Raw genomic sequence first — 23,727 nt, forward strand, 5'->3', positions numbered from 1 at the left:
TACAATTTCAGTCAGGGGTACAATGAATAAACTAAATAAACAAACATAAAAAGACAAACAAAGCAGTGACAAACTTAAAAGTTAAACAAAACAAAAATGTGAAAATGTATATAATATCTATGGTTGTGTGCAGTTCATCAGAGTTTTCACTTTATATTCCCTACTTTCATTGGATAGAAACGCCCATCCCGATTTGAAAACGCCCACTGGTTTGAAAACACCCATTACTGTTCCGCAGAGACCTGTACTTGGTTCATCATGGCAGCGAACAGTAGCAACAACACGAGCAGTAAAAGCGGCGGAAAGCAATCAGCTCCCTCCGCCGAGCAGGTAACGGGACGTCAGGCTTGAACATCAACACCCTATTTACACTGCAAGAGGACGAAGCCACTCAACAAAACTAGAACGCTTCCGTTATAAACAGCAAAGCTTTACGCGCGTGACGGTCTGTTCGTTCATTAGAGGAGCTTTGCAGTTATGTTGCGTCGCTCGTTCGCTCGCTTTGTAGTTGGGGTGTAAAGCGAGAATATTGTTAACATATGTGTATATGGTTAACAGAGGCGTGGATGTTACTTTACAGTCGCTATGCATTGACTTAAACTTAAGATCTGTGTTACACGAGAGATCAATAAAAATGCATCGATGCATTAGGATGTTATAATGAATTAACGTGCCCAAATGTGGGTTGTTCAGAGTATACCGAGTCTCCACCCATAAGAAACAAGTGCATGCCCCGCTGTCTTTATAAGGAATGTGCGTATCTATTCCTGCCATGCAACACATTTCAGATAGCAGTTACTACTATAGCGATAGTAATTATTAGTATGTTAACAATGAGGAACAAAACAGCACCTTTAAACGAACTGATGCATGACATGTACTCTTTTGTCAATTGATGGTAAGGGATGCATTGATATAGACATTTTTGGCCAGTACTTAATTGTTTAGGTCCCAATTTATATAAGGGGTCTTTAACTACTATTTACTAACATAAAAAAAAATACAACACAACGTATGCATTGTGTAGCTACATGATGATCTGCAAAATTTTCACAAGAAAAAAATAACAATGAAACACAGATCACAGCTTAGCAATATATCTTTGTTTCATCTTTAATTAAAGTTAATATAATACGAGAGCGTACCATGTAAATAAGCACAAACTCCAAAACTGTCATTCTCTGTGCGGTCAGAGCTGCTTCAACGGAAGAGACCAAATCTGAGCATGAGTCGAGACCAGGACAGATTTAAAGTTCCACCGGCTGATGTGCACTCTAACGCGGAGACGCTCGTCTCTCACTCCCGCTGTCTGTAGCTCACAGCGTCATCATCATGATAAGATCAATCTTATGTGAAAAATAACACTAAAATGACAACAACAATACAATGTGTGTGTGTGTGTGTGTGTGTGTGTGTGTGTGTGTGTGTGTGTGTGTGTGTGTGTGTATGTATGTATGTATGTATATATATATATATATATATATATATTATATATACAGTATCTCACAAAAGTGAGTACACCCCTCACATTTTTTTTTAAATATTTGATTATACCTTTTCATGTGACAACACTGAAGAAATGACACTTTGCTACAATGTAAAGTAGTGAATGTACAGCTTGTATAACAATGTAAATTTGCTGTCCCCTCATAACTCAACACACAGCCATTAATGTCTAAACCGCTGGCAACAAAAGTGAGTACACCCCTAAGTTACTAAAATATAACTAAAATGTCAACAGTTTTCATTGACTAAAACTACATTAAAAAGCCCAGACTTTGTCAACTAAAACTAAAACTTGACTAAAAAAATTTAATAAAAATAGGATAAGGTTGACTAAATATGATAAAAATCCTGTGTCAAATGTCCTTTTTAGTTAAGACTAAATAAATAAACAGCTGACACAATTAACACTAGTATTCAGTTGCCATGTCATTAGTAGTGTATTAACGCAAAGCCAATGTTAACATCACTTTTTTGATCAGTATGGAACCACCTCCGCCTCATTTTGAGCCAGAAAAAAACCTTGGTGATATGGCGATATTTTGGCTTTAAGATAACCGACACTGAGCAGAGAGAGGTACTGTGAAAAATAAGCTAAATTAAAGTTGCTACATCACGTGGCAACACAACAAATTTATATCATCACCTGAAACAGCACAGAGAAAAGTATGATGAATGCATGATGGTGAAAGCTTAGTAAAGATTAGTAAAGAGACAACAACCTGTAAGCAAAACAACACAATTACAGATGTGTTTGTGAGTGTCACGCCATATGACAAGTCTTCACAGAGATATAAAGAAACCACTGACCCCATAATGCACTGCTTGGCAAGAGACATGATGCACCGTTAGCAAAGTGGGATTTCAGAATATTATCCACACACTGGACAAGAGTTATCAGCGATAAGTATAACTTTTTAGAAAGAGGATTTGGACATACCAGTTGGTCATTTAAATAAAAAACACAACAACAACAGTTTTAGTGGTTTGAGTGAACCACACTTTTATATCCAGTTTCCTTTTCAAAAGAGTTTATACAAAGGACATGTTACATCCTGCTGTCCCTGTTTGTTTGGACAATCTTATTTTCTTGAAAATTTGTATGTTCTTATTTATTATAACTGTTATTATAACTGTTATAATAACAGTTCTATTATTATAAAATAGAACTGTTGACATTCTATTTTATGTAGGTGTAATACTGAGAAAATAACAAGTTTGCAGTAAGGCAAAGATATTATTATTTTTGTAAAAATATAATTTTAATCACTGCATTTATAGTGTTTTTTGTTGCTAGTTTTTAAGTTTTGAGTTGAGAAGTACACATTTCAGCATTATCAATAATCTATTTGTGCATTTTCCTTGATAACCAAGGAAGTTGACTCATCATTCCATTTGTTTATTATATCGCATATAATTAAACTCAGTAATCGCAATATGAAATTTTCCCCAAATCGTGCAGCCCTACCAGACATCTATTTGATGTGTCTGTTTACATCTGGAAGACTTTTTTTTTATTTTTTAGGTTGTTTGCTCATCTGCAATATATCCTTAAGATGTTTCTTGTAAATCTTTTACATGTTTAAAAATCTCATTTCAAGATGATTAGCAGATGTTAAAATGTGATGCTTTCCAGATGAATTGCTCTTAAAGGCATAGTTCACCCAAAATGAAAATTCTCTCATCGTTTACTCACCCTCTTGCCATCTCAGATGTGTAAGACTTTCTTCTTCTGAACCCAAATAAGATTTTTTTAGAAGAATATTTCAGCTCTAGGTTAATTAAATCCAAGCGAATGGTGGCCAAAAATCTGAAGCTCCAATTATCACATAAGGCAACATTAAACTAATCCATACGACGCCAGTGGTTAACCCATATCTTCTGAAGGGATCCAATCGGTTTTAGGTGAGAACAGACCAAAATATAACTCAATTTTCACTGTGCATCTTGCCATTGCAGTCTCTAGCCACGATCATGATTTCAAGCTCAATTACACTTCCTATCGCTTGACACATGTGTAGAGTACTAGATGGCACTATAGGAAGTGAAATCATGATTTCTGTGACAGTTACATGTCACTGTGACTTTGGTCTATTCTCACCCAAATCTGAATGGATCGCTTCATTAGATATTAATTAAACAACTTGAGTCATATGGGTTACTTTTATGTTGCCTTTATGTGATAATTGGACCTTCTGAGTTCTAATCACCATTCACTTGCATTGTATGGACCAGCAGAGCTGAGATATTCTTTTAAAAATCTTAATTTGTGTTCTGCAGAAGAAAGTAATACACATCTGGGATGGCATGAGGGTGAGTAAATTCTCAGAGTTTTCATTTTTGGGTGAACTGTCCCTTTAAACACATTAAACATGGAGATGTAGGTGTGCTTTATGGGATATTACAACTAGTGATAGACCAAATTTCGATCAATTAATTGTCTGATATTTGGCCATTTTGGGATTATCAAGCTATTTCAGCTTTTTTTTTTTTTTTTATCTCATTTGCTGTCATTAAATTGTAGGTTGTATATTGGCCATCAGCCACCCTTATCTCTAGATATCTATATCTGAATCAGCCATAAAAACACACATCAGTTAACAACTAATCAAACATTACAATGCACGATAAAGAAAATGGAACAGTCTCATATTTGTGTACCCAGGCATACTATAAATGAGTGCACTTGTTGAATTAGAAAAATTAATCCTTGTTATCTACTACCAATAGTGCCCCTTCACCAATGATTTCTGTGTGGCATTTGTGTTTAAATCAGGTGGTGGCTACTTTTCAGAGGATGCGACAGGAACAGCGCAGTATGGCTTCTAAAGCTGCAGAGTTTGAGATGGAGATCAATGAACACAGGTGTGTGTGTGTTTTAGAAAATGTCAGATAATCATATAAAAAGTTACCTTTTTGGGGGGAACCTTCACTTCTGGCATGCATTGATTTATGGGTTGCCTTGACCTCAACAGCCATTACAAACATTTACCATGGTAATCATAGTTTCTATCAGCTTTCAAATAAAATGTAGGGCTTTTCATTTAATGCATTATTTTGTTTTTTTTTAAATTAATGATATTAATCATGCCCCCAGACTATAATAAGTAATATTCCTACCATTGGGGCAATTTAAAGGGGTCATGACATGAGGAATCCAATTTTCCTTGATCCTTTGACATATAAGAGGTCATTGTACTATCAAAAACATACTGTAAGTTTCAGAACTCAAAAAATCCTCCTCACTGCAAAAAGAGCATTTGTTGAAACCAAGCTGCCAAAATGACTCGTTTTCTAGTTTCTTTGTGATTCATTGTGATATCACACTGTGGTAGACATTTGCATCTGACCGTCTCCACAACAATACATCAACACCCACTCTACCTTTAATCACTTCTGCAGCCCCGCCTAGTAACTGTGAGCAGTAAGATTGCAGTGAGAGAGCCAATCAGAACAGTGGGTGTCATGTCTTAAAGGAGAAGCAATACCAAAACAGAGCCTTGCTGACAGTGTGTCAGAATGAGGGTGGAAAATTATGAAGGTAAATCTGTTTTGATAAGTATTCACATCATTGCTATGAGTGTAAATTTTAGCTTACAAATACAAATATTTATTGCCCAATTTCTCAAATTTAAATCTACAAGCTCTCGAGTTTTGCAACAGATTTACCTTCATAGAATATGAACATGTTTTACAAATATATGCCGTGTTTTTTGTTTTTGTTAAAAAAACTTAACTAATATTATAAGTGAACCTCAAGGAACATTTAAAAATAATAATAATAATAAAAAAAGGCATGTCATGACATTTAAGCTTGACGTACCAGCCTCATGTTTTTATGAGTCTCTAAGCGCAGCTCCAGCTGTACAAACTGCACTTGCTGAAAGCAGATAGAACAAGATGAGGATGCGTTGGACAAAGCACTACTCCGAATGTAGGGGTTGTTTTTCTAAGATTCAAACTATGGTTAACTTGTCAGTGCATCATAAAATGCTGTGTTTATGATGCAATAACCTAAGTGAGGCTCTCAGAAAGTGTCCATCTGACGCATGTTTTGGATTTGGATAAAAAGCGTCTGCCAAATGCGTAAATTTAAATGCATGTGTACATAGACACGTCCTTATAAAAAGATTACCTCTGACTGATTGATGAATACAATTGTAAAATGGATTGCTTTAAACTGTAGGCCATTGATAGGCTTATATTCAATGATTTGGAAATAAACATTATATTTCTGCCTTCTTATGCCACTTTTTATGTTGTCTAATCATTGCTTTGCTCGTCTGCCACAATAGTGTTATGCATTTTAATCATTTGAATTATATTTATTTGTAATTTTTTAATTATTATTTATGATAATGTTATGACAATATATTGTTTAATTATGTTTTTTTTGGGGGCTTTCTCCAAGTATTGATGTATGCAATTAATTGCGATTAATTAATCGGCATATAATGTGATTAATTTGATTAAATAAAATTAATCGATTGACAGTCCTTATAAAATGATTATAAATTAAAGGTGCACTCAGTAAATAAATGTTGTAGATATTTTAAACCAATATTCCAAAATGATGTACTCTCACATGCGATGCATAGAAATGCTGTTTTATTCTACATGGGGTGGTTCAACACATTGGGGCCAATGTATTAAGATCACATGACCAGCCAAATACAATTCCCTTTAACTTGGTAAGGAGACTACTATTGGACACTTTCACTTTAACACATGTTAAAGGCAGAAAATGCCTTTTTTGCCCATGTTCTTGTTCTAAAAGCTAAATATTTTCCTTTCCCTAGCCTTGTCATTGACACACTAAAGGAAGTAGATCCCTCACGAAAGTGCTTTCGTTTAGTCGGGGGTGTGCTGTTGGAGAGGACCGTCAAAGAAGTTTTGCCTGCTTTAGAAAACAACAAAGAACAGGTACAAATCTGCTGCTACAATCACTATTGTTTGCTTGTCGTATATGAGGCAATATTATATGTAATTTGTATGTTTCATTTTCTATCAGATTTCAAATATTGTGGAGTCGCTTAACACACAGATGCAGGCTAAGGGGAGGGAACTGACGGAATACCGTGAACGTTACAACATCCGATTAGTCGGAGAGGATGACAAACAGGGCAAAGCGGATGCCAGTCAAGCCAAAGAGAGTGAAGGAGGAGGAGGAGGAGGGTCCAAAGGTGGCGCTGGAGTGCTTGTCTCTTAGTGGATGTGTTCCTTAATAACTAATTAGGAATTGTGCTTGTTGGCACTTTAATACACAGGGAGAGATTGAGAGAACATGTTTCTTGTTTAGTCTTACAGATGCCAGTTATTATACACAAAAGAGAGTGAAAGTCTTAGTTTCAGTTAAGTGAAAAAATTTTGTATGCTTTTTTTATTCTCATCATTTGACAGCAGTTGATCTTAGCAAAATAAAAATCATCATTGAGCAAAACAAAATTGAAGAGTTTAAAGAGTCAATTTGTTGCCTTTTGATTCAGTTTATTACAACTAACAGTCAAAAGAAAAAAACATGTCTTAGTTGAAGTGCATAAATTCACCTGAACTTAACATATTTGGCTCAGAATCTGGACTTTTTCAACTTCTGCTTTCGGGAAGAAATTGTGTTTAGTTGTTGGTGCCATTTTGACTGAAATTACCATAACGACCACTGACTTTCTTGTAACATGGACCTCTGACCCCCATCATTGATCACATCATGGACAAGATTTGTTTTGTTATTATGGTTGTTTTGGTTAATTAAAAATACAAAATTGAGCAAGATCTATTCACAGTGTTTTATGTTTTGTTTGTCCCTGAATTAGCACCGTTTAAACAATTTGAATATGAAAACTGAGGTTAGTGTGTAACAGAGTCTTCCAAAACATAAATATATGTGAAATACATAGTTCTGATCTATTATGATGGGACTAAATTTCATTCAAACATTTACCAATGGCTACTAAAAAATGTAATAAAGGCAGGAGTTACATGCATAGATGTTAGTAATATTAGTAATAGAAATCTGTGCCTTCTGTCAATTAAAATTGAGATTTTAAAGCAATTCAGAGATTGATCAGAAATGCAGCATTGAAATGACTGACTTGAAAGGGAACTGCAAGATTTACATTTAAGGCCAAGGCTATACATTCAGCAAATTTTTTTAAGGGGTGTAATGATGGGGTATGACAATTGTTTTTTCCAGAGAATATTAGAAAATAAGTTGGTTCATTCAGTTATTGATTTACACTGCCTGTCAATAGTTTGGGCACACCCACTCATTCTTTATTATAACTATTTTACACATTTTAGAATAATAGTAGTCAAAGCAATTAATTAATAGGATATATGGGAATTATGTTGATTAGATTATTGGTTTAACTAGTCCAAATCATACATTTAAACAAAAATCCTTAACATTTAAGTATCATTATATATAAAAAAAATATGCACAATTTATGTTTTAATACAAAGCTCATTTAAAGCATAAACGTTTAGGTGTGTCCAAAGATTTGACTGGTAGGTCCTCTGTCCGTACCCTTACAAAAAATGTGGTGGGTCCATGATACTTTGATATGCCAAATAACTATTAACATATACCAATAGTCCAATGATCTTTGGTTCTAAGATGAATACAATTGTATATGGCAAAACAAGATGGTATTGTCATTGAGATCATTAAGCACATACACAATTAGTATAGAATGAATTTCTAGATATAGACGATTTGTAAATTTCAAAATTTTGTCGACGAGGATGGGATTCGAACCCACGCGTGCAGAGCACAATGGATTAGCAGTCCATCGCCTTAACCACTCGGCCACCTCGTCTCACGGTTGCTTTTAACATATATGTATAATTTTACCTGCAAGTATATGATAAAAAACTAAAAATTTATTTTAACAATGTAATTATATAAATTTCATATTAACTGAAATTTTCTCCGATATTTGCAACAGGAAATGTGTATAAAATAAAAAAAGATCGCTCACGCCCAGGCTGGAGTTTCATTAGAGCCCGTCGTAGAGTGCTTACGGTAACCGCGACACACCGTATAAACATGCGACGCCATGCGCAGTGTCTGGTCTTAACGAACGATGGGTTCTCTTTTGTGTGTTTAAGGGCGTCTTAAACATGCGAATTAGTTCCCGCTCAAATATTTCGACATACAGACTTTGACAACAGCTTGCTGCAATGCAAGTGCGGTTTCATGCATGCATGAGGGTGTCTAGCTAGCTAGTGGCACCCAGGCTTACCCTAGGTGATCTGTATTCACAGCAGCCACAAAGCTTGTATTTTAGGATTTATTTCATGCACGTTCACTTAAAGGTACAAAGTATTGTAATGCATTTCTCTAAAAAATGCTCCGTTTTTAAAGTGGTGCTCAGTGCCCTTCTCCTTGTTGCACTGTTGCAGCTTTTATATCTGTCTTTCATCTCAAAATTGCATGGCAAACAGCAGCGCTACAAGTATTCTGAGCTGTTTGGCTCCAAAAAGACCTCACATCAAGAAAGAAATCCCAGGCTAGAACATCTTAGATATTCTTTATCCACAGGTGGCATCTTCGATGGTAGCGGACAGTACCGTGTGTATAAGAATTTAATCAAAAGTGACTTTTCTACCAATCAGAAGCCAGGTGCAGATCCAAGATCACACCACCTGGCTTTGGCTTCGCATACTACTAGTAATAACCTTCATCATTTGAACTCTTTGCTGGAGCGCTGGCAGAATCCTCTGTCCGTCGCCATATTCGCCCACGGCCAAGATGTCAAGTTTGCCACCACCTTTGTATATGCCCTCAGCCTCTTCTGTCCTCAGATTCAAGCTCTGGTGGACTTCCATCTGGTCTGCCACTCAGGAGAGATGGCCAGCTTTCCAGAGCAGGACAGAGGGCATTTTGATGGGCTTGAAGAGAAAGGGTATATTGGTGTCTTTGCAAAGCTTGAATCCTACCGAGACAAGTATAAAAACTACGCCATTGACAGCAATGTTTCGTACCCCAATAACCTCCTCCGTAACGTGGCCCGAAGTGGCACAGATGCTGCCTATATCATGGTGATTGACATTGATATGATCCCTAGTGCTAATTTACACCACCAGTTTGTGACCATGTTGATGAAACATGAACCAGCAGCGGACAAAGTCCTCGTGCTTCCTGCTTTTGAAATCAGACACACTCGTAAAATGCCGGCCTCTAAGTCAGAGCTGGTACAGCTCTATCAGGTTGGGGAGGTGCGGCCGTTCTATGATGAACTTTGCCCTCGTTGTCAGGCTCCCACTAACTACTCTCAGTGGGTCAATCTGCCCAGCAAAAGCTCTGGGCCAATGGAGGTGGCGTACACTATAAATTGGGCGGATCCATGGGAGCCCTTCTACATTGGTGCTCAATCCGTTCCTCTATATGATGAAAACTTCAGGCAATATGGCTTCAACCGCATCAGTCAGGTGAGTGTATGGATATGCGGACTGCAAGAGGAATCAAACGTTGGCCATATGATGCTTGATCTATTGAGAATATCATAACGTTTGATCTCTGTTTTAGGCCACGTCCACACTAATACGTTTTCGCTTGAAAAGGTGCTGATTTCGCTACATGTATGCCTCCTATCCAGGCTAGAATGGCGTTTTACACCACCGAAAACGGAGACTTTCAAAACTGCTTTTTATTACCCTATACTTTAGAAGACAATGACTTCAGGAGACTGAAAAAAGAGAATTTTAACTTTGCGGTTAGTGTGGATGTGGCCAGTTCTTATAGAGCTCAGCAGTTGTGTTCTTAGAAAATTAGATTTTTAGTGACAACATAGCTTTTCAACAGATATCACGCTAATCCTTTTTCAGTTTTAAAGTCTGAAATCTCTGAATACATTATTGAAATTGTAAATGGCTCATTGCATCCTGTTTCACGCATTCAGTACTCACAAGTGCAACACAGCCTGTCCACTTTTTCAACCACATGTGTTGCCGAAGTATTTTTCCCATTAAGTATTTCATAGACTTTTCATAAAATCCTTCATAAAAGAGTTCTAAACCATGAACCAAACCAACCAACCAGTTACCAGGTGAATCACAACATTACAAACTTAGATTTGAAAATTATTTTTAAGTCAGACAAAAGTCAAAGGTGCAAGACAGTGGCTGAGTTTGGAATTGCATACTACTACACTACTCATACTATTTTTGCCATAGACTCATACACTCACCAAGCACTTTATTAGAAAAACATGTACACTTACTCAGGAGCTTCAGATGTTCACATCAACCATCATATTGGGGGAATTTTTTTTTCAATTGTAGTGAAAGTAGAATAGCATCTCAGAATGCACAACCCATCAAACCTTGAGACAGATGGGCTACAATAGCAGAAGACTACTTCGGGTGCTTTATTAGGTTCCAATTAAAAGGTTTTTAAAAAGTTAATAGGTTCCATAGAACTCCTAATAAAGTGCTGGGTGAGTGTATGGCAGAAGTAGTATGGGCAGTATGCCATTCCAAACTCCTGTATAAATACCGTCTTTCACGAGGGCACAAATTACAATCCCATTGTGAATTGGGAATAACGTAATTGAAAAAACGGAAATCTCTAAAAATACTGATTTAAAGTTGTTTATTAAAAGTATAGAAACAATGTATTTTACTTATTTTTTTTTTATTGCAAAATATCCAGATAAATATAAATGAGTACTTCAAGGATGGCCGACTCTATTGTGTTATTCACAGCATGCCACTGAAGTGCGCGGTCACTTCCAGGCTGGTATGGTGGGCTTTCTTGGGCGCAGTTCTCTGATTGGTTGTTTTTCTCTGCTGGACCACGGGTAATGTAGTTGTTCACTAGGTGCTCTGATCTTAAACACAATTTTTAAACAAAAAAGTTGAAATAATGTGAACTGATGGCTTCAACAGAAGCATATACCATTGATGAACAATATTGGAGCTCACAGTAGGTCTGTCTTTCAAGGATTGTAAGTTATCGTTATTAATCAATTAGTATATGGAAAAATTTGTATGGGATTTTTACTTCTGGAACCTGACTGTTGTGCTCTTTCAGGGCTGGACTGGTAATCTGGCATACCGGGCATTTTCCCTGGTGGGCCGACGCACTTTTGGGGCACATCAGGGGCGGAATGGCCATCGGGAGAACGAGCGGGCCAGTGGGTCGGCAGCGAAACTTGCTGAATGGGCCGCGATAAGCTAAAATGAGCTGTCGCGTTATGCTGAACGGACCGCAAAACAGCGCACCCCCCTCCCCCGCTCAACAAGTATTGGGCCAGTTGCCATGTAAAATCCTGGGCCGATTTCTCTTCCCAGTCCAGCCCTGTGCTCTTTAATGGTGAAAACCAAAAACAACATATAAAGGATAAGATGAGCTCTGAATGATCACCAAAAAACCATTAACTGAAAGTTGCAATAAATACAATAACAGCAGCATTAATTAAGTCTGCAAAAAGTAAAACAGTACACAGCTTGGAACTCGAGTGCCGCTTCTAATCACACCGATATTAGACACGGATAGCACACCTTGCTGAACACTAAAAATAAGTCATGAAAAAACAACTTTGTGACTGTTTCAGTCTTTGAGGCTTTCTTTGTTAAACGGTTGGCCAAAACAGTGCTTGTCAAAACATAAGATGTTTTGTCAAGAATAATCTGGGGAAGGAATTCAGACATTGTCGACACAAAGACGCAAAAACTCACACAGAATGGAAGTATGAGCCATTAATCTGCAAAATAACTATCTGCAAAGATCTGCTCTCCAAGAGGTATGTGTTTATAGGTCGCATATATTTAAATTAGTATATTTTTTTATATTTTAATATATTGTGTTTATAGGCCCTATATGTGTCTATTTAAAATATGTAATTTTATTAGCTACCTGATATTCACTGATGGTTTAAACTCTTTTTGGAATTTTTTTTACACTTATTTGGTTAGTAGAAAAAATTCTAAGCATTGTCTGCAGTTTTCTGTGGTGTGACATATTTTCTTCATTCTGCATTTTCTTGTTTATTGTACTTTACTTGCTGTTTCCATGTCCTCATATTAATTAAGAGAGTTTGTACTTCTAGAAAAACATTTAGATTTAGTCCCATATATTAATTTAATTATTATTTCATTTATTCTCAGGTACAGACTCATTCACTGACTGTTTAACTCTTTTCTCTAGGCCTGTGAGCTTCACATAGCAGGTTACAGATTCTCTGTTGTGAGCAATGCCTTTGTGGTGCACAAAGGGTTTAAGGTCCAGGGAGATTTCCACAGCAGAAAGGACGAGGAGAACCAAAAAAAACGTCTCTTCTTTCGGAGCTTTAAGGAGAGTTTGAAGGCAAAGTATCCCAACTCTCCTCACCGCTGCTAGACTATTGTTGTCAAAAATGTGAAGTCTTCACAACACATGCAGAAACCTGACCCTAATCAGCATTTTCCAGACATACAGAGGCTTGGATTTAATAGCTGCACAAAACTGGACCTAAGAAACTGTCTGTAGTTTTCTGTGCATTTCAAATGGCAACTTGCTTGTCAAATAGGTCGATGCTCATATAAAATACTCAAAGTATTTTATTCATCGAGGTTGAGAATGGTTTGATGCTTTGTAAAGAGGTAACACAATGCGTGATGTGGTCAAATAAAGTTTTTTTTTTTTTTTTGCTAAAATGTATTCATTTTGAACACACACACAAACTCTGAGAGCAAGTAACATGGTTATTTCAAAGCTAATTTATGCATTTATTTTCATTTTGTATGCTGCTCACTTTTTTAAATTTTATACAATTTGTTTCCTTTTTCTTTAACCTCAGAAATGTCTACAATTCTTGTATACTGTGCAAATTGTGTAAGCAGGGGCTAGTTATTACATTACTGTCAAACAGTGAAGTACAGTGTGTTATAAATTGTTAAGTGGCACCCAAAGCATTACCAAGACATGCAGCTCTCTGATACACACACACACACACACACACACACACACACACACACACACTAGCCTGCCATGGGAGCAACTTGGGGTTCAGTGTCTTGCCCAAGGACACTTCGGCACGTGGAGTCATGTGGGCTAGGAATCGAACTGCCAACACTGCGATCAGTGGCCAACCCGCTGTTGAAACAATGTTTTTGTCCCCATTATTATTACTTTAGATATAACAGACTGCATTTCTATTAATACTGTACCTCATTAAGAAGGTTTTGAAGTGTATTTTACCATCACACTGGCACTCTCAAAGATCACACACACACAAAAAGATGCTGTCTTTCAGTGTTTCTGAAACGTAGGATTACTGGGGAAGAGTTATTTATATTCATAAGAAAAGCTATACCTGATTAAACGATTCAGTCATATTTATCAGGAAAGAGCTACCTGATTGGTCATATAAACTATAACCCAACCCTAAACTTAACCGTAACCAATCAGGTAGCGCTTTCCTCATAAATATAAATGACTCTTCACCTGCCTTACCACATTTTGGAAATCTGTGTGCGTGGGAACCGAAATGAGGAAATGATCGTTAAGATTCTCGTTATTTGTGGAGTTTCTCTCTCCTTTTGACCTGTTAATGAGATCGACCTGTGGTTGTCTTGTGATTGACTGGTTGACATAATGATCAGCTTTGGGGTATACAAGGAATTTCTCTTGCCACAAGTGAAGATTTACAAAGGGTAGTCAAAATACACTTTACACAATTCAAACAGAACCGTACACTGTCAATCAGTGTCTTTTTGACCTCACTAAATGGCATTGCAAAAACAATGCCTGTTTGTAAACAGGTTTCCTGAAAATTTCTCCCATCTGCCAAGCTCTGAATATAATTCGGACCCGTTGCTCATTTTCCAAAAACACAACATACTTCCATTGTAAGTACACGGTTTCTGTTTGCTTTATCAAGCGTACGTCAATCGTCATCCCTTTCTTGTGTTTCTCTACATTCTTTAATTGAGTTTCTCTTGTTTTCTCTGGCCTGAAAAGATGTGCACAAGGAAGCAGAAGGCATGATGGGTGAGGGGGTTTGTGTGGATAAGGTGTTTTATTAAGCAGGTTTGGTGAGGTAAAGTGGGGCTTATCCCTGCAGCTTTGGGTAGCAAGGCTTATTTGGGTCACAGGGCTTTACGACACAAGCAATTAGCACTGGTGCTAGCAGGAGGGAGGCAGTCCTCAGATTAGTTGATCTGAGGCAGAACAGAAGGGCGGGTTCTCCCTGTGCACCTTTGACAGCTGGGCCTTATGAGGGGGTTTGGGCTGAGTTTCACGATCCATAGACAAATTGGTTTCTCTTCACATGCAACCTGACACTCTCATGTGGACAGATTTTGATACTGACTCCAGTAAACACAGATTTGTGCAAGAGGGAGGCAATGTAAACTAGTGCTACTAGTGACTTTTTGCCTGCATCACAAACAGTGTTGGAGGTTACGTGTTAAAAGTAATGTGTGTTACGTAATCAGATTACTTTTTGAAGTAATGAGTATGTTTATTTTAGACCATAATATCTGAGATATTTTTAAATAAAGCAACACATTGCTTTTGTACACCTCTACTTTCCCTGTATTGCGAGAAATCAAGAGTAAAAGTGTGAAAACTTTGGGAAGGAGACATAGTGCATGATGGGCATTGTAGTTCTATACGGTGTGAGGCCAGAGACTATTTAGCAGAGATTAGTCAATGCCCAACCAAGAAGCTCTAGCACCGAACAGTCAATAGATGTAGAATGTAGTCCCAACTTGAAGGTGAAAGAGCCAATCACCTTTTAGAGGCAGACGTCCGCTGTCAATCAACTCACTAACGTGCATTAGCTATGCAAGCCGGGAAAATTGAGTTTTAGCATAATATGAGATCAACATTCGTTTGAATGAAACATGGTTGATTCACGTGTTAATACACACTGCATTGAAATAAATCTGTAAACGTGTTTAGGCAGAGGGATTATAAGACTGGTCGTCCACTGGCCACGACATGATACACAGAGTGTTGCTACCTTGTGGACACACTAATTAGTGTAAATAATTCTAGGCGCATGTGCATTCTGCACATGGTTAGAAAAAATCACATGGTTCGAAAAATCGAGCTGTGTGCGTTCAGTGCTCGGTCACTCTGCTGACGAGAAGATTTGCGTCACGCATCCTGTACACGTCTGAGTGAAGTACACTTTGGGCTTTACTCAAAGTTATCCACAACAAATGACTAAATACTTCTCTAAATATGTAATCAGATACTTCGGTGATTACTTCATCAAAAAGTAATCACATTACTCATCACTTAAATTTTCAAAATTGATAAATACTTTCCAAAATCTTTGCACGAACATTTTAATATTTCTTCTTGTTCATTGCCGCAGCTGTCACATAAACGCGAAGAGGCCAATATTGATTTTTTTAAAAAATGTATTATACAGAAATACATTTATTTTACAAATATGTGTAACCCAAGTAATGTTCTTAAAAGTAATTATCTTAATTGGAAGCCAGTAACTGTAATCTGGTTACAAGAAGTAAAAATGTAATGCATTACGCTACTTTTTGACTTTTAATTAATTAATATATTGCAGTAACTAATTGAGCTGTAATCGGGTTACACCAAACATTGAAAATAACCAACCAACAATATAAAAGATGTAACAAGCAGATATTAGTTACAATAATTTATACCAAAAATGATACACTAAAACTTTTCAGAACTGCTCATGCAGTATTCGAAGTAAAACTAAAAATGTTAATAACTGAAAATCTTCCTTTAAAGTAAATTGTCACATCGTATTCAAAAATTTCATTCCAAACATTACAATGTCGCAACACTTATTTTTTTTCTTCAATTTTTAACATTTAATTGAGTGTTACCAAAGTCCCTTTCATGGCAAGTCAGGCCACTTGGCAGCCATCTTGTGGACAACTATTTTTAATATTGATTCTCTGTTTTCTGTATTGCCTTTTTAGATCACGAAAAAAGAAAACGCAGTCTTTTAGGCTGGTCAAATTAATGCACATGCGCACTCTCGAGTTAACTGACAAGCAATGTTTGTATCTTAAAGATGATTGGCTCTTTTATGTGTAAAGCAGGACTTCCTATTCTACACCTGCCATATTAGCCATTCCATTTTTAATAAAAGTGGTGCTTCTCAGTTCAATTATATGTACCGATATGTACTGTACGTTGTATGTATGTACGTTGTATGTATGTATGTATGTGTGTCTATCATCCATCCATCTACTGTATGTATCTACCTCCCTAGCAGTTCAACCATGTTGCACAACATGCCACACTAACCGTCTCACCTAATCAAAGCTGGACTTAAGAGCTCACCCAGCTTTGAGGAGGTAACCTGTCTGTCTTCACATGCATCTCAGTGGGGCAGTGAGACGTGTCGTTGGACGCTTTGGCTGCCTGAGTTTTAAACCAATCCTGTTAATACGGTGATCATGTGTAGGGCAGCTCTAATGAAGGATGACACTAAAACAGCAGGAGCGACACAAGAGAGGAGTCAAGCAGTCTTATAGCCTTTACTTCACAGGATTTTACACAAACACAGATGGGCGCCCAGGTGCGTACACTAGTCAATGACACAGCGCATAAATAAAAAAAAACATTTAAAGTAAGGTTAAACCGGTATGATTTAAGTGAACAAAGACATGTTGTTTTAAAAGAATAGAGGATGAGGTAACTGAATGTATAACTATATACACCATTGAGTTCTTTCTCTCTCTCTCTTGCTCTCTCTCTCGCTCAAACACACACACACACACACACACACACACACACACACACACACACACACACACACACACACACACACACAAACACATATACAGTAATAACACATGAGTGCCAGAGCAAAACTGACAGCCTATGGATTAATCGATACACTAATGCCTCTTTTGAAAAATAATTGACATGATATAATGACCACTGAAGATGGACTTTCAGTTCATCTCATGGACCTTCTCCATTGTTCAAAGTATCCAAAATTCAAAACCCAACAACATTTTGTATTTTTCAGAAACTTTTACATTGTCATTGTCAGTTTTATTTATTTTTATTTATATTTTTGAGAATTGAACCCATGACCTTTGCATTTCTAGTGCCAGTGAGTTAAAGGAACCCCACCAAGCCTGTCAGAATCTGACAAAAAAAAGTGCATTTCATAAGGGTTTAAAGGGGGTCATTAAAGGGATAGTTCACCAAAAAATTCACCTCTCATCGTTTACTCACCTTCATGCCATCCCAGATGTGTATGAATTTCTTTCTTCAGCAGAACAGCTCTGTTGGTCCATACAATGCAAGTGAATGGTGTTCAGACCTTTGTAGCCCCATAAAGCACATAAAGGCATCATAAAAGTAATCCATACTCCAGTGCTTAAATCCATGTCCTCAGAATTGATATAATAGGTGTGGGTGAGAAACAGAACGATCAAGTCTTCTCGCTACCCAGATATGCACGAAGAATGTGAAACACCAAAAACAAAGAAGAATGTGAAATAGAAAGTGGAGATTGACTGAGCAGGGAGGAGACTTTATAATAAAAAATAATTAAACATTGCTCTGTTTCTCACTCACATCTATTGCTTCTGAATGCATAGATTTAATAGTAGAGTCTTATGGATTACTTAAAGGCTGACTTATGTGATTTTTGGAGCTTAACATTTTTGGCACCCATTCACTTGCATTGTGTGAACCAAAAGAGCTGAGAAATTCTCCTAAAAATCTTCATGTATATGCAGTAGATGAATGAAAGTCACACACCTGGGATGGCATGAGAATGAGAGAATTAAAATTTTTCGGTGAACCATACTTTTAATGACTAATAGTTAATTTACAAATTCATTCTAAATCATTGATATGTGTTTAAATCAACATGCATAAAAAGGGTGATTTTTTTTGCAATACCTGCCAAATTGTGAGCCATTTTCCCTCACATGTTATACATGCTTAATAACACTTATCCAACATCAGTTACCTATGAACATTTACCTTCAGTGGACACATAGTGAAGTTTTATTAAGGTGTTACCAATATAAGAAACCTATGCACATAAAGTTCAATATGGTTTAATAGTATTTAGGCTTTATTATATGATACATACTGTGAATGCATGAACATGAAGACCTGAAAAGTATTTTTGCATAGGATTTATTTAAGTTGGGACACCACTCAGATTAATGCCATACTTTTGACATTAACACGACATAGAAAATGCACAAGTCATGAATTAGGGTATTTTAAGTTTTTGGTTAATATAAGAATGAATAAGTGTATTTATTAAGTATTTATAACATGTAAGTAACATTTGCTCACTATTTGGCAAGAATTGCATGACAGTTTCCTTTTTATAGTATTTCAACTGCATATCATTGAATTATAATGCATTTGTAAATGACTAATTAGTCATTAACAAAGCCCTTTGTAAACTATGAACAAAAAGAGTTAATGTTTTGATACAATGTTCCAGTAAAGGAGAAGAAATCCAGAAGAATGAGAGACAAAGCCAATTATGACAAGGCCATTATGAAATCATCACATCTGAATGCCCACCATTCTATTAATGTAAATCAGTGTGAGATTCAAAATGTCTTTAAAACTATAAAGTCAGCCTTTACCAAAATAGTTTGCACACCTAAGGCTGACATTATCTACAAAACAAAGTGTGACTGGAGTCTGTATATTAAGCGGATCTAGCTGAAGAATTTTTGGAAATTTCCCTGACATAACAGAATGTTGCAATGCAAAAAATTTAATAAAATAAATAAATAAAGGTCAGCTATGGGTGATGCAGTGATGTTGTTGTTTTGCGTTAATAACTATTAATAATTAACTGAAATAATTGTTAAGAACTATTATTACACGGCTCTCTCGATTACTCAATTCTGACTGGTCAGTTGCAGCATCGATTGGTCTTGTATTTCTGAATAACGACCGCACATGTGTGGACAGGTCATTCGGGTATTAGAAGTCATCTTTCCTTCATCTTGTATCACTCTGTGATCTCAACAAGAAGGCTAACAAAATAATTTAAACTCAAATCAATATTTAATTTCAATTTATTTAATTATTTGGCAAGTAGTCTTGTAATAAGCGGGATAATGAGCAGTCAGACAGTAATTTTTGCAAAATAAACACCAACAAAACTCGGACTCGGAGGTAGAATCCAACTGTTTCTATAGAGTCTCCACTATTTCTTTCAGATATTTCATGTTTATTTATTTATTTGGTAGGTACCTGTGTAATAAGTGGGATAATGTACAGTCAGCTAGTCTTAATTGCAAATAAAACCCTTCAAGTTAATACAAGACTCCCCCTCCCCATTTCTCAGTGTGGTCTTGGGTGTCGGGCTGTACATTTTCTTACTTAATTAACTAAAGTATTTTTTCCTAGACACATACTGTACCTGGCCAGTGGGATGAGATGGACAGGCTGTTGTAGGTGGGGCTTGTGGAGCAGATCAGGGTGGACGGTGGAAGTCCAGAGGCAGGCCTTAATGAGCATTAAAGTATTAGGTGAGAATAAGCCTTCAGGCTAAGCCCTTTAGAATTCCTAAACAACTCCAGTAACACCTGTTATATCATGGAATCACCTAAGATTGAAATGATTTTCCTAAGCTTAAATAAGCCCTGCAATCCACAACATCTGCTATATCTTGATCAGATATCACTTTAGAGGTCAAGAGAAGCCAAACATAATAACAAACTTATCAGACAAGAGGAAATATTTGTATTACAGTAAGAAGCCACAAAGGTGCTAACGTGCCAAGTGCTGATATGCAAAAGAATGTTTCAGATATATGTCATACCTTTAAATAAAACATATCTAAACTTTTAAACCATGATTTTTAAACCATAATGAACAATACAGTACGGCATTTGTTAATCTTAGTTAATGTTCATTTCAACATATAATAATACATTTTTAAGTTCAAAAGTTGTATTTGTTAACATTATTTAATGTACTATGAACTAACATGAACTAACAATGTGCAATTGTGTTTTTATTAATTAACTATAACAAAGATTAATAAAAACTGTACAAAACATTTTGTTCATTGTTAGTTCATGATACCTAATGCATTAATTAATGTTAACAAATGGAACCTTATTGAAAGTGCTTCCGGATCGGTTTGCTAACATTAGTTAAATCATGAACTAATAATGCACAATATTTAATTACAATGTTTACAAATCTTGGTTAATGTTAATTTATGAAAATACAATAGTTCATTATTAGTTTATTTTAGTTCAAAATGCATTAAATATACACATAAACATATACACAACTTTAACTTTTTAAAATGTAATAGTATCTGTTGATATTAACATGAATCAAGATTAACATATACTTTTAAAGTATTGATCATTGTTATAGCATGTTAAATGGTTATGGGCCTAAAGAAAAATAACATATATATATATATATATATATATATATATATATATATATATATATATATATATATATATATATACACAATCACGTTTTTCATCAAAATGGACAATGATGACTCTTAGACATTACAGACATTACAGGTTCATTTTCTGTAAAGCTGCTTTGAAATGATGTGTGTTGTTAAAGCGCTATACAAATAAAAATGACTTGAATTGAGTAGTTATTAAATGTCAAAAAATACAACTTTATTGGAAAGTGTTACCAAAGAAACCATTTAATTTATGTTAAAACCAGGTCTTAAGATCTGATGATCAACATGTGAGTACATTTTGGTCATTTACAAATTGTACACAGAAATACTACATAAATTTAAACACTATTTCCATTTTTTATTATTTTAACATATTTGTAATAATTATGGCCCCCTACAACTTAATCTTAAAAAGTCTGCAAATAAAGAAGATTTCGGTCAAATTTTGCCACATTTAGTCTAAATTTAACCCTTCAACACTTTGAAAAAGTAGGTATATTTTTCAAACTATACATATTTAAATTTTTGTTTATTTTATTATATTACGTTATTGCCTCATATTCGAAACGTGATCTTATTTTGATTTGTTTTTTTATCACAATCCCTGTAAGATGGGATGGGGGAGGATGGGGGCTGTATGTTTATTGTTCTTTTTTTAGTTAAAAGACTCTGATACTGTAATCCAGCCCCAGACAAGAATAATTGTGTCTTTTTTCTTTAAATTTTTTGCCTAGAACCAGAAAAGTTCCTCTTGTTGAAGAATCACCCATATACAGTTTACTGTATATACAGGTCATTTATATATATATATATATATATATATATATATATATATATATATATATATACACTCACCTAAAGGATTATTAGGAACACCTGTTCAATTTCTCATTAATGCAATTATCTAATCAACCAATCACATGGCAGTTGCTTCAATGCATTTAGGGGTGTGGTGCTGGTCAAGACAAGCTCCTGAACTCCAAACTGAATGTCAGAATGGGAAAGAAAGGTGATTTAAGCAATTTTGAGCGTGGCATAGTTGTTGGTGCCAGACGGGCCGGTCTGAGTATTTCACAATCTGTTCAGTTACTGGGATTTTCAACCATTTCTAGGGTTTACAAAGAATGGTGTGAAAAGGGAAAAACATCCAGTATGCGGCAGTCCTGTGGGTGAAAATGCCTTGTTGATGCTAGAGGTCAGAGGAGAATGGGCCGACTGATTCAAGCTGATAGAAGAGCAACTTTGCCTGAAATAACCACTCGTTACAACCGAGGTATGCAGCAAAGCATTTGTGAAGCCACAAAATGCACAACCTTGAGGCGGATGGGCTACAACAGCAGAAGACCCCACCGGGTACCACTCATCTCCACTACAAATAGGAAAAAGAGGCTACAATTTGTAAGAGCTCACCAAAATTGGACAGTTGAAGACTGGAAAAATGTTGCCTGGTCTGATGAGTCTCCATTTCTGTTGAGACATTCAGATGGTAGAGTCAGAATTTGGCGTAAACAGAATGAGAACATGGATCCATCATGCCTTGTTACCACTGTGCAGGCTGGTGGTGGTGGTGTAATGGTGTGGGGGATGTTTTCTTGGCACACTTTAGGCCCCTTAGTGCCAATTGGGCATCGTTTAAATTCCATGGCCTACCTGAGCATTGTTTCTGACCATGTCCATCCCTTTATGGCCACCATGTACCCATCCTCTGATGGCTACTTCCAGCAGGATAATGCACCATGTCACAAAGCTCGAATCATTTCAAATTGGTTTCTTGAACATGACAATGAGTTCACTGTACTAAAATGGCCCCCACAGTCACCAGATCTCAACCCAATAGAGCATCTTTGGGATGTGGTGGAACGGGAGCTTCATGCCCTGGATGTGCATCCCACAAATCTCCATCAACTGCAAGATGCTATCCTATCAATATGGGCCAACATTTCTAAAGAATGCTTTCAGCACCTTGTTGAATCAATGCCACGTAGAATTAAGGCAGTTCTGAAGGCGAAAGGGGGTCAAACACAGTATTAGTATGGTGTTCCTAATAATCCTTTAGGTGAGTGTATATATATATATACACACACATACTGTATGCATTTATATATACACACACACACACACACACACACACACACTATACAGAGTTGGGAGGGTTTTGAAATGTATTCCACTACAGATTACAGAATACATGCTGTAAAATTTTATTTGTAACGTATTCCGTTAGATCTAAATACTTTGGATTTCTTCTTCAGCACTGGTACATTTTTTCATTTGTTTTCACTATAAAAACTTTGCCTGTACAGTAAGACAAAATACATTCTCTGAAAAACTTAAATATCTTATGTAGTGTTGTTTCTAGAACAAAATAAATCAAATTGATCTTGTTTTAAGGGTTTTTAGATATTTTTACAGGAAAACAATACAAAAATTATTATCAAGAATACGATTTTTGCCCTAATATCAAAGATCTTACTTGACAAAAAGAAATTATAATCTAATATGAATTTCTTTGATATAAAAATATGATCGTGTCTGGTAACGTGCATGTAAAAGGGCTAGAAATAGCATTTTAGCTTAGCATAAAGCTGACAATTTACACAAGGTTTATTTCTATTTCTTCTGCTCCAAATTTACTTCAAACTAACTTCTCTGTCTGCTCGTATGAATGTAACACATCATAAGAAAGTGTTTCGCCGCTGTTCAAATGCACTTTGGATCGCATCATTTATATGTATAAATGTTTTTCATCTGAAAAGACTAAATATTAAATGAAACAAATGACAATAAAATGCAAAGTAATCTCTTCAGTAATAAAAATACTTTTTAAATGTAACATTATTGTAATTACCAA

At 36.1% G+C, this 23,727-nt stretch overlaps 2 protein-coding genes and 1 non-coding gene across 3 annotated transcripts; 2 read left to right on the forward strand and 1 right to left on the reverse strand.

Annotated features, from left to right (window-relative positions):
- Window positions 1–221: 221 nt before the first annotated feature.
- Window positions 222–7,265, forward strand: LOC127648903 (prefoldin subunit 2-like). Its single transcript, XM_052133764.1, has 4 exons — window positions 222–330; window positions 4,280–4,368; window positions 6,303–6,426; window positions 6,515–7,265. The coding sequence occupies exons 1-4, from the start codon at window positions 259–261 to the stop codon at window positions 6,710–6,712; spliced, it is 483 nt and encodes a 160-aa protein (XP_051989724.1). The 5' UTR covers window positions 222–258; the 3' UTR covers window positions 6,713–7,265.
- A 971-nt stretch (window positions 7,266–8,236) lies between these two features.
- trnas-gcu (transfer RNA serine (anticodon GCU)) lies at window positions 8,237–8,318 on the reverse strand. The gene has a single exon. It is a non-coding gene; the product is annotated as a tRNA-Ser (tRNA).
- Window positions 8,319–8,673: 355 nt separating this feature from the next.
- Window positions 8,674–13,074, forward strand: LOC127648350 (beta-1,4-glucuronyltransferase 1-like). Its single transcript, XM_052133043.1, has 2 exons — window positions 8,674–9,933; window positions 12,653–13,074. The coding sequence occupies exons 1-2, from the start codon at window positions 8,800–8,802 to the stop codon at window positions 12,842–12,844; spliced, it is 1,326 nt and encodes a 441-aa protein (XP_051989003.1). The 5' UTR covers window positions 8,674–8,799; the 3' UTR covers window positions 12,845–13,074.
- The last annotated feature ends 10,653 nt before the right edge of the window (window positions 13,075–23,727 follow it).

Source organism: Xyrauchen texanus, chromosome 1, assembly GCF_025860055.1.
Source record: "Xyrauchen texanus isolate HMW12.3.18 chromosome 1, RBS_HiC_50CHRs, whole genome shotgun sequence".
NCBI classification, from domain to species: domain Eukaryota; kingdom Metazoa; phylum Chordata; class Actinopteri; order Cypriniformes; family Catostomidae; genus Xyrauchen; species Xyrauchen texanus.